General features: G+C 41.4%; 1 protein-coding gene across 8 annotated transcripts in view; it reads left to right on the top strand.

Annotated features, from left to right (window-relative positions):
* LOC125463570 (E3 ubiquitin-protein ligase rnf213-alpha-like) overlaps nt 1-14,020 on the top strand; it is a 205,762-nt gene that overhangs the window by 101,179 nt on the left and 90,563 nt on the right. For all 8 annotated transcript variants that reach the window (XM_048554962.2, XM_048554967.2, XM_048554969.2 and 5 more), the window contains 4 exons: nt 2,351-2,541; nt 4,213-4,368; nt 9,564-13,157; nt 13,414-13,550. In XM_048554962.2, the coding sequence (XP_048410919.2) occupies nt 2,351-2,541; nt 4,213-4,368; nt 9,564-13,157; nt 13,414-13,550 (4,078 nt within the window). The remainder of the gene's footprint in view (nt 1-2,350; nt 2,542-4,212; nt 4,369-9,563; nt 13,158-13,413; nt 13,551-14,020) is intronic.

Here is a 14,020-nt window from a genome sequence, read left to right as displayed (position 1 = left end):
CTCAACTGCCTTCTGAGGTAGAGTGTTAGTGTCTTTCAACCCTCTGAGAGAAAAAGAAATGCCCCTCCTCCCTCATCGTAAATGAGCACTCACTAATTTTATACTTGAGTTCATACTTTTATTCAAAGCAGTAACTTTCAAATTTAACCAATGAATTAACCACTCAAATAAGAGCGAAATACTACGAATGCTGGAGGTCTGAAGTAAGAACAACGTGCTAGGGAAGCTCAGATAACAAGGCGTAGAGGTAGATGAACACAGCAGGCCAAGCAGCATCAGAGGAGCAGGAAGACTGACGTTTCGGGCCTAGACCCTCCTTAAGAAATTGGGGAGACGAAGGGGATTCTGAAATAAACAGGGAGAGAGGGGGAGGCAGGTAGAAGATGGATAGAGGAGAAGATAGGTGGAGAGGAGACAGACCGGTCAAAGAGGTGTGTCTGGAGCCAGAAAAGGTGAGTGTAGGTGGGGAGTTAGGGAGGAGATAGGTCAGTCCAGGGAGGACGGACAGGTCAAGGGGGCGGGATGAGGCTGGTAGGTAGATGATGGGTGTGGGGCTTGAGGTGGGAGGAAGGACAGGTTCGGAAGGCGGGGACAAGTCGGGCTGGTTTTTGGATGCGGTCGGGGGAGGTGGGATTTTGAAGCCGGGCTGCAGGGTTTTCAAGCGGAATATGAGGTGCTTTCCTGCAACCTTTGGGTAGCATCGTTGTGGCACTGCAGGAGGCCCAGGATGGACGTGTCATCTGAGGAATGGGAGGGGGAGTTGAAATGGTTCGCAACTGGGAGGTGCAATTGTTTAGTGCGAGCCGAGCATAGGTGTTCCACAGAGCGGTCCCCAAGCCTCTGTTTGGTTTCCCCAATGTAGAGGAGGCAACAACGGGAACAGAGGTTACAGTATACCACATTAGCAGATGTGCAGGTGAACATCTGCTTGATGTGGGAAGTTTCTTGGGGCCTGGGATGGGGGTGAGGGAGGAGGTGTGAGGGCAGGTGTAGCACTTCCTGCGGTTGCAAGGAAAAGAACCGGGTGTGGTGGGGTTGGAGGGGAGTTTGGAGCGGACAAGGGAGTCACGGAGAGAGTGGTCCCTCTGGAAAGCAGATAAGGGTGGGGAGAGAAAAATGTCTTTGGTGATGGAGTTGGATTGCAGATGGCGGAAGGGTCGGAGGATGGTGCGTTGGATCCAGAGGTTGTTGGGGTGGTGTGTGAGGATGAGGGGGATTCTGTTTTGGTTGTTATTGCAGGGAGGGGTTGTGAGGGATGAGTTGCAGGAAATGCAGGAGACATGGTCAAGGGCGTTTTCAATCAGTGAGGGGGGCATGTTGCGGTCCTTGAAAAACGGGGACATCTGAGATGTTTGGGATTGGAATGCCTCATCCTGGGAGCAGCTGCGGCAGAGGCTAAGCTCAGCAGGTCTGGCAACATCTGTGGAGAGAGAATCATCATTAACATTTTGAGTCCAGTAGATTCTTTTTCAGAGCTGATCATGATCAGTTAACTATCATGTGGTGCATAACTAACTTTGCAGTAAAATGGAATTGGAACTAAAAGTAATAAAATGAAGGCAAACTGATGAAAGTTAGACACAGAAGATGGTAAGGATTGCCGATGCTGGAAGCTAAAGTCAATAAATGTGGAACTGGAAAAGCTCAGCAGGTGAGATAGCATCCGAGGAGCAGGAAAGTCAGTGTTTTGGGCCAAAATGTAGACTTTCCTGCTTCTCGGATGCTGTCTGACCTGCGATGCTTTTCCAGCTCTGTATTTATTGAAACTTAGACCCAGTTTTTCAGTTATATAACCTGCTTTATTTTTGAAAAAAATTACACACAAGGAATTCTGTGCAGTTATGTAAAAAATTAAACAAAGAAGGAACTGGCATTTATGGTGATACTTATTGATATAAATATGGGTACGTATAAACTCAAAATCAACTTATAAATGTGTGAAACATTGATGCCTTCATAACTATGATTAGTTTATCATTGATTGCATTTTTTTTTGTAAATGACTTTTGGACATCGAGTAACACACCTGAAGTAAGACTTGAAACCAAAGATTGATCAAAGCTTTCAAATGATAAAAATAACAGTATTCTATTCTTATGTAAAATTTGAATGAAATCAAAATGATTGGCTTACTTATTAAGGTGAATTTTAACAATTGTTGGTAATTGGTTAAAACACAGCATCAGGCAGCCCCTGCTATTAAACTGTGATGTCTGTGATATAGCTAAAGACATGATTTTGATCTGTTTCTGAATGGTTCCTGGATTGAATTGTTAAATAAGAAGCTGAAAATCTTTTTTTATTTCCAATTTAAATTGAAGCTCATTTAAATAAATCTTTGTTTCAAAAGGGAAATCACTTTATGTGAAGAGACTGCATGAAACATTGAAGAAACAAACTGGAAAGGATGGCTTGCTGAAAACCATCCGCTTAATAGAGCCATGGGTAGATGAAAATAAAATTCTCCGAACTGTTTTGTCATTTATAAAATCGTCAAATGGAAAGAAACCCATGATATTTCACTTTGACATCACTTCTTCTGTAAGTTTGGTTTCAAAAATTGAACCGATCACAGAACTTGCACTTGGTAGAGCTCTTTGTTTGTGTGTGATATACAAGAAAGTTCAGATTTATATCATATCACTTTTCCCTTTCATAGCTTTCTAAAATTAGTTGTACCATAATGGTTTGAATGTACTGATTTTAAGACAAAGGAATTTCCTTGTTTCTATGTTTCTCCTTTGACTTTGAATTTAATAGACAGAAAGTTTTGACATGCCCAGTTGTATTCTGTAAACTGGAAAAGTACTGTACTTAAATCCAAAGGTGGAATTTGATTGTCATAGCAATGAGACCAACCAGTCTTGATTGCTATGATAACTCCGCCACGGCCATTTTCTGATAGCCCTTGGGATATAAGTCCCAATCCACTGGCTGTGTTGAACGTCCCGTACAAACATATAAATTAGGAGCAGAAGTAGGTAATTTGGCCCTTTGAGCCTGCTTGTGTTGTGAATCCAACATTCTCATGGACCCACAATGACCTTTGATTCCCTTGCCTACAAGAATCTATCTACCTCCTACCTTATATATGTTCAATGATCCCCGTCTCAACTGCCTTCTGAGGTAGAGTGTTAGTGTCTCTCAACCCTCTGAGAGAAAAAGAAATTCCCCTCCACCCTCATCGTAAATGAGCACCCACTAATTTTAAAACAGTGTTTCCTTAGTTCTGGTCTTGCCTACAAGAGGAAAGATCCTTTCCATATCCACTTTATCAAGACCACCCAGGTTCTTGTGCACTGCAAGCAAATCACTTTTCCAGTGAGAATGTTCCAGTCTGTCCAATCATACCTCACATGTTAGCCTACACATTCCAGATATCAATCTACTAACCTCCTCAAAACCAACATATAAGATCTTCTTTAAACAAGGAGATCAAAACTGCACACAGTACTGGAGAATACATACCAGTGAAACAGGGTCCACAACAGATGCGAACTCCCTGGCCGTGCACTCATTCCTGGTCAATCTGGCCAACAGAATACCTACTTGATTGATTACAGCTCTGCCTTTAGCACCGTAATTCCAAACAAACTCATCGCCAAACTCTAGAACCTATATCTCTGCTCCCCCAACCCGCTCTAACCAAATTCTCAACTTCCTCACCAATAGACCACAATCAGTAAGGATAGGCAACAACACCTCCTCCACAATAATCCTCAACATCGGTGCCCCACAAGTTCTTGTGCTCAGCCCCCTACTTTACTTATACACACATGACTGTGAGGCCAAATTCTGCACCAACTCTACGCTCCCCTGATTTAACCCTACTAATTGTGCAGCTATTTACCAATTTATGTGAATGGGTGTTCTACACTTTTACCAACACTTTTTGTGAAGAAATGTTGCTCACTTTGTTCCTGAATGATCTATCTTTTACAAGTTTTCAATGTTTTGTGTTTACATTACACTTTTTAAATTTATTTTTGCAGTTTATTTTATAAACGTGGATCAATGAAGAATATTCAAGAACCATTTTCTAAATAATCTAACGTTGTTCCACAATCACGTTTTTTGCATTTGTTTTAATAAATGTCATGATGATAGGTATGCATGTTACCTGATTTCACGTTAAAAATGTTGTTTTCAGATCCAAAATACTAGTACTTGCACTTACACTGTTTAAGTCACAACCAAAGGCTGTTTTTTCAGGTACAGAGAGGATTATACGAATTTATTTTCAAACTACTCATTTTGCGTTACTTGATGGGCACTGATGGAAAAATGTGGAAGTGCAAGCCATGCCACATGTATGTTGTAGAAATGCTAGACGGGTCCGGATTCCTATCTAGAAAACATCCAAGACACGTAAGTGTAAAAGACATATTAGAGACTCCAATTGAGTGGTCCCTGCTGTAAACATCATTCCTAAGATGTACAGCTTATCCATTGCCCTGGCTGCAGGTTAAGCCTGAACAAATTTAATTTGCGTTGTTGTACATTACTCACAGATGAACTTTGGACCCGCACATTTACTCCATCACCAAAATTGTCTATTTCCACCTCGGTAACATCAGATAATATTGCCTCTATCTCAATACTTTTCCTTTTATACCTTTTTTACCTTTAGATTTTTCCCATACAATCTTGGCATTTTTGTCATCCTTCACCCTACATAAGTTTGAGCTAAACTATTTCAGCTCATGTAAAGATCTGTTCACACTTCATCACTGCTCAGTGACCCGCTTTGCTTCCTTGTCAGACAGCACCTCAATTTTAAAGTTTTTCTCCGTTTTTCTACCCTCAGCCTCTGCACTGGCTGAATGCGAATCCTGCTTTTTAATTTTCTCCCTAGTTCCTCAAACTCTGACCACTGAGATACCATTGGTTTCACCATTAACTATAGCTCCCTGACGTTAACTGGAAATGCTATAACTCTAGTACGTCGGATGGATCAGTTTTTGTCCAATGTGTGCAGGAGGGTTTCCTGACTCAGTATGTCGAAGGGCCGACAAGAGGGGAGGCCACACTGGATCTGGTACTTGGTAATGAACCAGGCCAGGTGTTTGATTTAGTGGTAGGTGAGCACTTTGGAGAGAGTGACCATAATTCGGCTATGTTTACTTTAACAATGGAAAGTGATAGGAACATGCCACAGGGCAAGAGTTATAGATGGGGGAAGGGCAATTATAATGCGATTAGGCAAGACTTAAGAGGCATAGAATGGGTTAGCAAAATGCAGGGGAAGGGGACAATCGAAATGTGGAGCTGGTTTAAGGAACAGATATTGCGTGACCTTGTTAGGTGTGTCCCTGTCAGGCAGGGAGGAAGCGATAAGGGAAGGGAACCGTGGTTTACAAAAAAAATTGTATCTCTTGTTAAGCGGAAGAGGGAGGCTTATGTGACGATGAGATGAGATGGTTCAGAAGAGGCGATGGAGAGTTATAGATCAGCTAGGAAGGATTTAAAGAGAGAGCTAAGAAGAGCAAGGATATTGGCAGGTAGAATAAAGGAGAACCCTAAAGCTTTCTATAGGTATGTGAGGAATAAGAGGATGACTAGGGTAGGAATAGGGCCAGTCAAAGACATAAGTGAGAAGTTGTGTATGGACCCTGTGGAGTTTGGAGAGGCGCTAAATGATTATTTCTCATCTGTTTTCACTGAGGAACAGGAGAATATTGTAGAGGAGATGACTAAGTTACGGGCTTCTAGAATTGAAAGGATTAAGGTTAGTAAGGAGGAGATGTTATCAATTTTAGAAGGTGTGGGCCAGATGGGATTTTTCCGCGGATTGTCTGGGGAGCTAGGGAGGAGGTGGCGGAGCCTTTGGCCTTGATCTTTGAGTCCTCATTGTCTACAGGTTTAGTACCAGAGGACTGGAGGATTGCAAATGTTGTGCCCTTGTTCAAGAAAGGCAGTAGGGATGACCCAGGTAATTATAGACCTGTGACCCTTACGTCTGTTGTAGGAAAAATTTTGGAAAGGATTATAAGAGATAGGATTTATAATAATCTAGCAAGCAACAATTTGATTGGAGATAGTCAGTATGGATTTGCCAAGGGCAGGTCGTATCTCACAAGCCTCATTGAGTTTTTTGAGAAGGTGACCAAGCATGTGGATGAGGGAAGGGCAGTTGACGTGGTGTACATGGACTTCAGTAAAGCCTTTGATAAGGTTCCACATGGTAGGCTATTGGAGAAAATACAGAGGCACGGGATTGAGGGAGATTTAGCAGTTTGGATTAGAAACTGGCTTTCTGTAAGAAGGCAACGAGTGGTGGTTGATGGAAAATATTCAGCCTGGAGTCCAGTTACTAGTGGTGTGCCTCAAGGATCTGTTTTGAGACCACTGCTGTTTGTCATTTTCATAAATGACTTGGACGCAGGCATAGGTGGATGGGTTAGTAAGTTTGCAGATGACAGTAAAGTCAGTGGAGTGTTTGACAGTGTGGAAGAATGTTGTAGGTTGCAGGGAGACTTGGAGAAACTGCAGAATTGGGCTGAAATGTGGCAAATGGAGTTTACTATGGATAAATGTGAGGTGATTCACTTTGGGAAGAATAATAGGAAAGCAGAGTACTGGGTTAATGGAAAGATTCTTGGTAGTGTGAATGTGCAAAGGGATCTTGGTGTCCATGTACATAGATCCCTGAATGTTGCCACCCACGTTGATAGTGCTGTAAAGAAGGCTTACGGTGTGTTAGGTTTTATTGGTAGAGGGATTGAGTTCTGGAGCCGCGATGTCATGCTGCAACTGTACAAAGCACTAGTGCGGCCTCATTTGGAATATTGCGTGCCATTCTGGTCGCCCTATTACAGGAAGGATGTGGAAGCATTGGAAAAGGTGCAGAGGAGATTTAGCAGGATGTTGCCTGGTCTGGAGCGCAGTCCCTGTGAAGAAAGGCTGAGGCACTTGGGTCTATTCTCGTTGGAGAGAAGGAGGCTAAGAGGGGATTTAATAGAGACATACAAGATGATCAGAGGATTAGATAGGGTGGACAGTGAGTCTTTTTCCGAGGATGGTGACTTCAGCTCGTACAAGGGGGCATAGCTACAAATTGAGGGGCGATAGATGTCAGATGACAGATGTCAGAGGCAGGTTCTTTACTCAGAGAGTGGTAAGGCCGTGGAACGCCCTGCCTGCCAATGTAGTTAACTCAGCCACATTAGGGGCATTTAAACATAAGCATATGGATAATGATGGGATAGTGTAGGGGGAGGGGCTTAGATTAGTTCACAGGTCGGCGCAACGTCAATGGCTGAAGGGGCTGTTATGCGCTGTATTGTTCTATGTTCTATGTTCTGGCATTTTGCTTGCCCTTAGGGAGGCAAGAGACAACATGGTCTTCATGTTCACAATAGCAGAGCAACCTTCCTGTCCCCAACTACCAAATCCCCAATTAATACTGCTTTTCTAAATGTTGCTGTAATCCTGTGCAGTTCTTTGCCTCAGTGCTAAACTGGGGACTACCCCCGACTGGTTTTCAATACTGCATAACTGATTTGAGAATGCCAGAGGATTCCTGCACCATCTCTTCATCTCTTATTATTATTCTTGGTGTTGTTTGTAGTATTGCACTTCTATTATTTGAAAAAGATTGAATATCTTTGAAGATACATTATTTTGAAATAATTATCAAAATATATTTTTCACAGGTATAATTGTATAATATTACTTACCCTTTAAGAGCCCTTCTGTAAAAATTGGGAAGCTGTGTTAAAAGTAAAAGAAAAAGGAAGGAACAGCAGAACTTTTACACTTAGTAATTAAGAATTAGCTCACTTGGCAGGGCAGCTGGTTTTCAATGCAGAGTGACAGCAACAGCATGGTTTAAATTCCTATGTCGGCTAAGCTTTCCATTAAAAACTCTCTTTCTTGGTCTATCCCCTTGCCAGAGCCATGGTGATTCTCAGGTCAGATCATTACTAGTCATCTCTCAATAATGAGAGAAAGAGAAGCCTATGATTTGAGTCATAGAGTCCTACAGTGCAGAGACAGGCTCTTCAGCCCAAACTGGTCCATGCTGACCAAAATGTCCTTTCACGCTAACCCCATTTCCTTGCACTTGGTCCATATCCTTCTGAACCTTTCTTATCCATGTATTTAGCCAAATGCCTTTTAAATGTCGTTAATGTACTCACCAAAACCACCTCTGCTGGCAGCTTATTCCATTTGCGTACCACCGTCTGTGTAAAATTGTTCTCCCTCAGGTTTCCGTGTGTTCTTTCCCCTCTTAAACTGATTCTCTCTGGTCCTTGATTCTCCAACCCTGGGAAAAAGACTGAGTACTTTCACCCTATCCATATCTCTCATGATCTTATACAATTCGATAAGATCTCCCCTCAGTCTCCTATGCTGTGAAGAAAAAATCCCTAGCTTGTCCAACCTCTCCCTATAACTCAGTCCCTTGAGTCCTGGCAACATCCTTATAAATTTCTTCTTCACTCTTTCATGTTTAATATGTCCTTCCTATAGCAAGGTGACCAAAACTAAACACAATATGCTAGGTGTGGCCTCACCAACATCGTATACAACTGCAACATAACTTCCCAACTTCTGTATTCACTGCTGACTGATGAAGGCCAGTGTGCCAAAAGCCTTCTTCACTGCCCTGTCAACCTGTGGCTCCACTTTCAGAGAACCGTGCACCTGAACTCCAAGGTCCCTTTGTTCCACAGCATCTCTTAATGCCCGACCATGAAACTCCTACCTTGAATTGACTTTCCAAAATGCAGCACCTCACACTTATCTCTATTAAACACCATCTGTCATTTCTTGACCCACTTCCCCACCTAATCCAGATGCTGCTGCAATTTCTGATAACCTTCCTCACTGTCCACAATATCACCTATTTTAGTGTCATCCGCAAACTTACTAATCATGCCTTGTACGTTGTCATCCCATTCATTGATATAGATAACAAACAGTAGTGGGCCCAGCACTGACCGCTGATGCACACTACTAGACACAGGCACCCAGTACAATAAGCATCCTTCCTTTCACTATTACTTTCTGCTTCCTATCATCAAGCCAGTTGTATATCCAATTTGCCAGCTCTCCCTGGATTTCATATGATCTAATCTTCCAGAGCAGCCGACCAAGTGGAACCTTATCAAAGGCCTAACTGAAATCCATATGGCTACATCTACCCCATTGCCTTCATCAACCTTACTCGTCACTTCATCAAAGAACTCTAACACATCTGTGAGCCATGATATCCCACGAGCAAAGCCGTACTGGCTACTCCTAATCAAACCCTGTCTTTCTAAACGCATGTATATATTTTCCCTCAAAATCCTCTCAAAAAACTTAGCTACCATAGATGTTAGGCTTACTGGTCTATAATTTCCATGTTTTTCTTTGCAGCCCTTCTCAAATACGGGCACAACATTTGCTACCTCCAGTCTTCCAGCACCTCACCCATGGCTAACATTAATGCAAACACAACAGCCAGGACCCCTGCAATTTCTTCTCTAACCTCTTGCAGGGTTCTTGGTTGGACACTGGTGACTTTACCTTTAAAGAAATAATATTCTGACTGATTCTTCATTTTTATATTTCAGAGGACCCAAATGCCAAAACATGGCTTCCTCGATATTTTCCCCAAAGTATACTGTAGACCACCAAAAGAAGTACTTGAACTAGAAGTAAGAAAAGCTGAAAATCTGTCATGGAATGGCATTGATCCTCTTGTGGATGATGAAGAATTTCAAAGTGAAGCTTTTCAAAGGCCATACCAGTACCTCAGAAGATTCAAAAACCAAGAAAATCTGGATACCTTTAGATACCAAGAGGATACTGTTGAAGGCAACCACATTGAGTGCCTGCAGCTGTTTTTGATCTATTGTGGGGTGATGGATCCTTCCTGGTCTGAGTTGCGGAATTTTACCTGTTTTCTGAACCTGCAGTTGGAAGACTGTGAAACCTCTGTGTTTTGTGATTTTAATTTTATCAAAGATACTCTACAAGGATTCAAAACCTTTGTTGTTAATTTCATGATTTTGATGGCAAGAGATTTTGCAACACCTTCTCTAAGTATCTCAGACCAAAGCCCAGGAAGGGAAGTCGTCACCTTAGAAGGTGTTAAAGAAGAAGATCTTGCACCTTTTCTTGTGAGGAAGAAGTGGGAATCTGAACCGCATCCATACATTTTTTTTAATGATGATCATACATCTATGACTTTCATAGGCTTCCACCTTCGAGAAAATGGCCAAGGAGGGATTGATGCCATAAACCCATCAAATGGCAAGATTATTAAGCCAAATATAATGACTCGTGAGCTGTACACGGGTTTACTCCTGCAAAGAGTTCCATTCAACACAGATTTTGACAAGCTTTCCCGAAGTGAAAAGGTCGAGCGTCTTTGTACAGTATTGGGCATTCAATGGCCAATGGACCCTGATGAAACCTATGAGCTCACCACAGATAATATTTTAAAAATTCTTGCAATTCACATGCGTTTCAGGTGTGGCATTCCTGTCATTATCATGGGGGAAACTGGCTGTGGCAAGACCAGGTTGATCAAGTTCTTGTGTGAGTTACGGAAAGTTGGTGCGAACACTGAGAACATGAAACTGGTGAAAGTTCATGGTGGAACAACTGCAGACATGATCTATTCAAAAGTTAAAGATGCAGAAGCCATTGCATTGGAAAACAAGACAAACTTTAATTTTGACACTATTCTCTTTTTTGATGAAGCCAACACAACTGACGCTGTAAACAGCATTAAGGAGATTCTTTGTGATCAGATGATTGAAGGGGCACCTTTAACTCCCAATACTGGTTTGCAGATAATAGCAGCCTGCAATCCTTATAGAAAGCATACAAATGAGATGATAGAACGTTTAGAGTCAGCTGGGCTAGGTTACCGTGTTCGAGCAGATGAAACAGAAGATAAACTAGGATCTATTCCCCTGAGGCAACTTGTTTATCGTGTACAAGCTTTACCGCCAAGTATGATACCATTAGTGTGGGATTTTGGGCAACTTAATGATGTCACTGAGAAGATGTACATTCAACAAATTGTTCAACGGCTGACTCAGTCCATTTCTGTTCCTTCTACCTATATTAAGTGCATAGTGGATGTTTTGTCAGCCTCACAAAATTTTATGAGACATCAGCAAGATGAATGTGGTTTTGTCAGTCTTCGAGATGTGGAAAGATGCATGAAAGTGTTTGTTTGGTTTTACACCCGTCGCCAAATGCTGTTGAACAAATTGAAAGAATTTTTACAAGGTCAAGCCGTTAAGAACACACTCATTGATTCCAAAAATGATGTAATCTGGTGCATAGTGCTGGCACTTGGAGTTTGTTATCATGCATGTTTGGAAAAGAAGATTGCATATCGGAAATCTATCGCTCGCCATCTTCCTGCACCATACAATAATCCTGCCAAATTCTTGGAGCAACTCGTGCTTCTCCAAGATCTTCTGTTAAGTGGTGTACCACTGCGAGAAACCATAGCAAGAAATTCAGCATTGAAGGAAAATGTTTTCATGATGGTTATTTGCATTGAACTTAAAATACCACTGTTCTTGGTCGGAAAGCCTGGCAGTTCAAAGTCCCTTGCAAAAACAATTGTAGCAGATGCCATGCAAGGACAAGCAGCACATTCTGAACTGTATAAAAACTTAAAGCAGATCCATCTAGTATCATTTCAGTGTAGTCCTCATTCCACCCCTGAAGGAATCATTAATACATTTAGGCAGTGTGCACGCTTCCAAGAAGGGAAGAATCTTGATGAATATATTTCAGTGGTTGTCTTGGATGAAATCGGTCTTGCTGAAGATTCTCCAAAAATGCCACTGAAAACTCTACATCCACTTTTGGAAGATGGGTGCATCGATGATGATCCCCTGAAACACAAAAAAGTTGGTTTTATCGGAATATCCAATTGGGCTCTTGACCCTGCTAAAATGAACAGAGGAATTTTTGTATCACGAGGAGATCCTGACAAAAAAGAGCTGATTGAAAGTGCCAAGGGCATCTGTTCTTCAGATCCTGTGATACAGAAAAAAGTGATTGGCTTGTTTGTGAGCTTTGCAGATGCTTATCTAGCCATTTGTGAAAAGCAAAGTAAGAAGTTTTTTGGCCTTCGCGATTACTATAGTTTAATAAAAATGGTCTTTTCACTTTCAAAAGCTACCAAATTGGAACCAACGCCAGAGCAGTTGGTGCAGATTGTACTACGTAACTTTAGTGGAAATGATGATGTTAATGTTATGGATGTTTTCAAGTCAGTACTCAAGAATGCATCACATAACAGTATTAACACACTGGACCTGATCAATCTCAATCTAAGTGCTGATTCTCATGATAACGAATGTCGGTACCTACTCATTCTAACCAAAAACTATGCAGCTCTTCAAATACTTCAGCAGATGTTTTTCTCCAGAAAACACCAGCCTGAGATCATCTTTGGGTCCAGTTTTCCCAAAGATCAGGAATATACTCAGATTTGCAGAAACATCAATCGTGTGAAGATATGCATGGAAACTGGGCAAATGGTAGTTCTGTTAAACCTTCAGAATCTTTATGAAAGCCTTTATGATGCATTGAATCAATATTATGTCTATCTTGGAGGACAGAAATATGTTGATTTGGGTTTGGGAACTCATAGAGTCAAATGCAGAGTTCATCCAGATTTCAGGCTGATAGTTATAGAAGAGAAAGAGGTGGTCTACAAAGAGTTTCCAATTCCACTTATCAATCGGCTTGAGAAACATTATCTCGATATTAACACTGTTCTTGATGGAAATCAAAGGGATATTGTAAAACAGTTAAAGCTTTGGGTGCACACTTTTACTGCAGCCCGATCCAGAAATACCTTAATCCATGGAAGACACCAAGAATACTGTCCATCTGATGTGTTTGTTGGCTTTCACTCTGACACCTGTGCATCTGTTGTTTTACAAGTAACAGAAAGGTTGAAGCAGACTGACGCTTCCTGGGAAGAAGTTCTTAAAGAAGCACAATGGGCGTTATTGAATTGTGCCACCCCAGATTCTGTAGTTTGTTTAACGAGTTCTGAATTTGCCCCATATCAAACTGACATGATAATGCAGAAGTACTTTGCAGAACAGCATCATGATTCTCTTGTGGACTTTGTACGTTCTCACACCAAATCCAAAGTCCAGCATTGGGCAGTTTTCACTGAGGTAAGCTCCTTCTATGAGCACAATTTAGCAGCAACAGCAATTTACATGCTAATTACTAGGTTACAATTTCTTGATCTAGGTATACTACTAACCATAGTTATCTGTGTTTGACACTAAATTTGACAATCTCAATCTTGCTATCACAATAATAGTATGAAGTAGAAAAATCTACTCCATTATCAGAAAAGAACAGGAGAAACGTGATGTTTGCTTTATTCACATTCATGGTTAATGAATTATTTATTCTTTATTTCAGGTTACAACTTATTCACGTCTTCTAACAGCTTCTGACATTGAATTTTTGCAAAGGGAAGTAGGTGAGAGTGTTGAGGCAGTCTTCTGTTTCTCACTACAGCAGTTTGACACAGAACATTCATTCCTGAAGAAAATAAGGTTAGTTTAAAATTTATCTGCTCATTAGCAATTCCTTTCAATGAATGGCAGTGGTGAAAAGCCATTTTTTTTGCAGCTGTCATGGAGCACAAATTATATTCTGCATGAAGTAAATTATCAGTATCTGGATGAAGGGACTGGGGGCATTCTGGCGAAGATAGGTGGACAGGTAGGTAGTACTGAGGAGGTGGGGAGGCTAAAGAAAGATTTAGACAGTTAGGAGAGTGGTCCAGGAAATGGCTGATGAAATTCAACGTGCGCAATTGCAAGGTTTTGCACTTTGGAAAAAAGAATACAGGCATGGACTATTTTCTAAACAGTGAGAAAATTCGTAAAACAGAAGTACAAAGGGATCTGGGAGTGTTGGTCCAGGATTCTCTAAAAGTTAACTTACAGGTAGAGTCCATGATTAAGAAAGTAAATGTAATGTTGTCGTTTATCTCAAGAGTGTTGGAATATAACAGCAGTGA

This window comes from Stegostoma tigrinum, chromosome 22, assembly GCF_030684315.1.
Source record: "Stegostoma tigrinum isolate sSteTig4 chromosome 22, sSteTig4.hap1, whole genome shotgun sequence".
Classification (NCBI taxonomy): Eukaryota; Metazoa; Chordata; class Chondrichthyes; order Orectolobiformes; family Stegostomatidae; genus Stegostoma; species Stegostoma tigrinum.
Note: the sequence above shows the minus strand (reverse complement) of the source record. Positions and strands in the feature narration are given on the sequence as shown.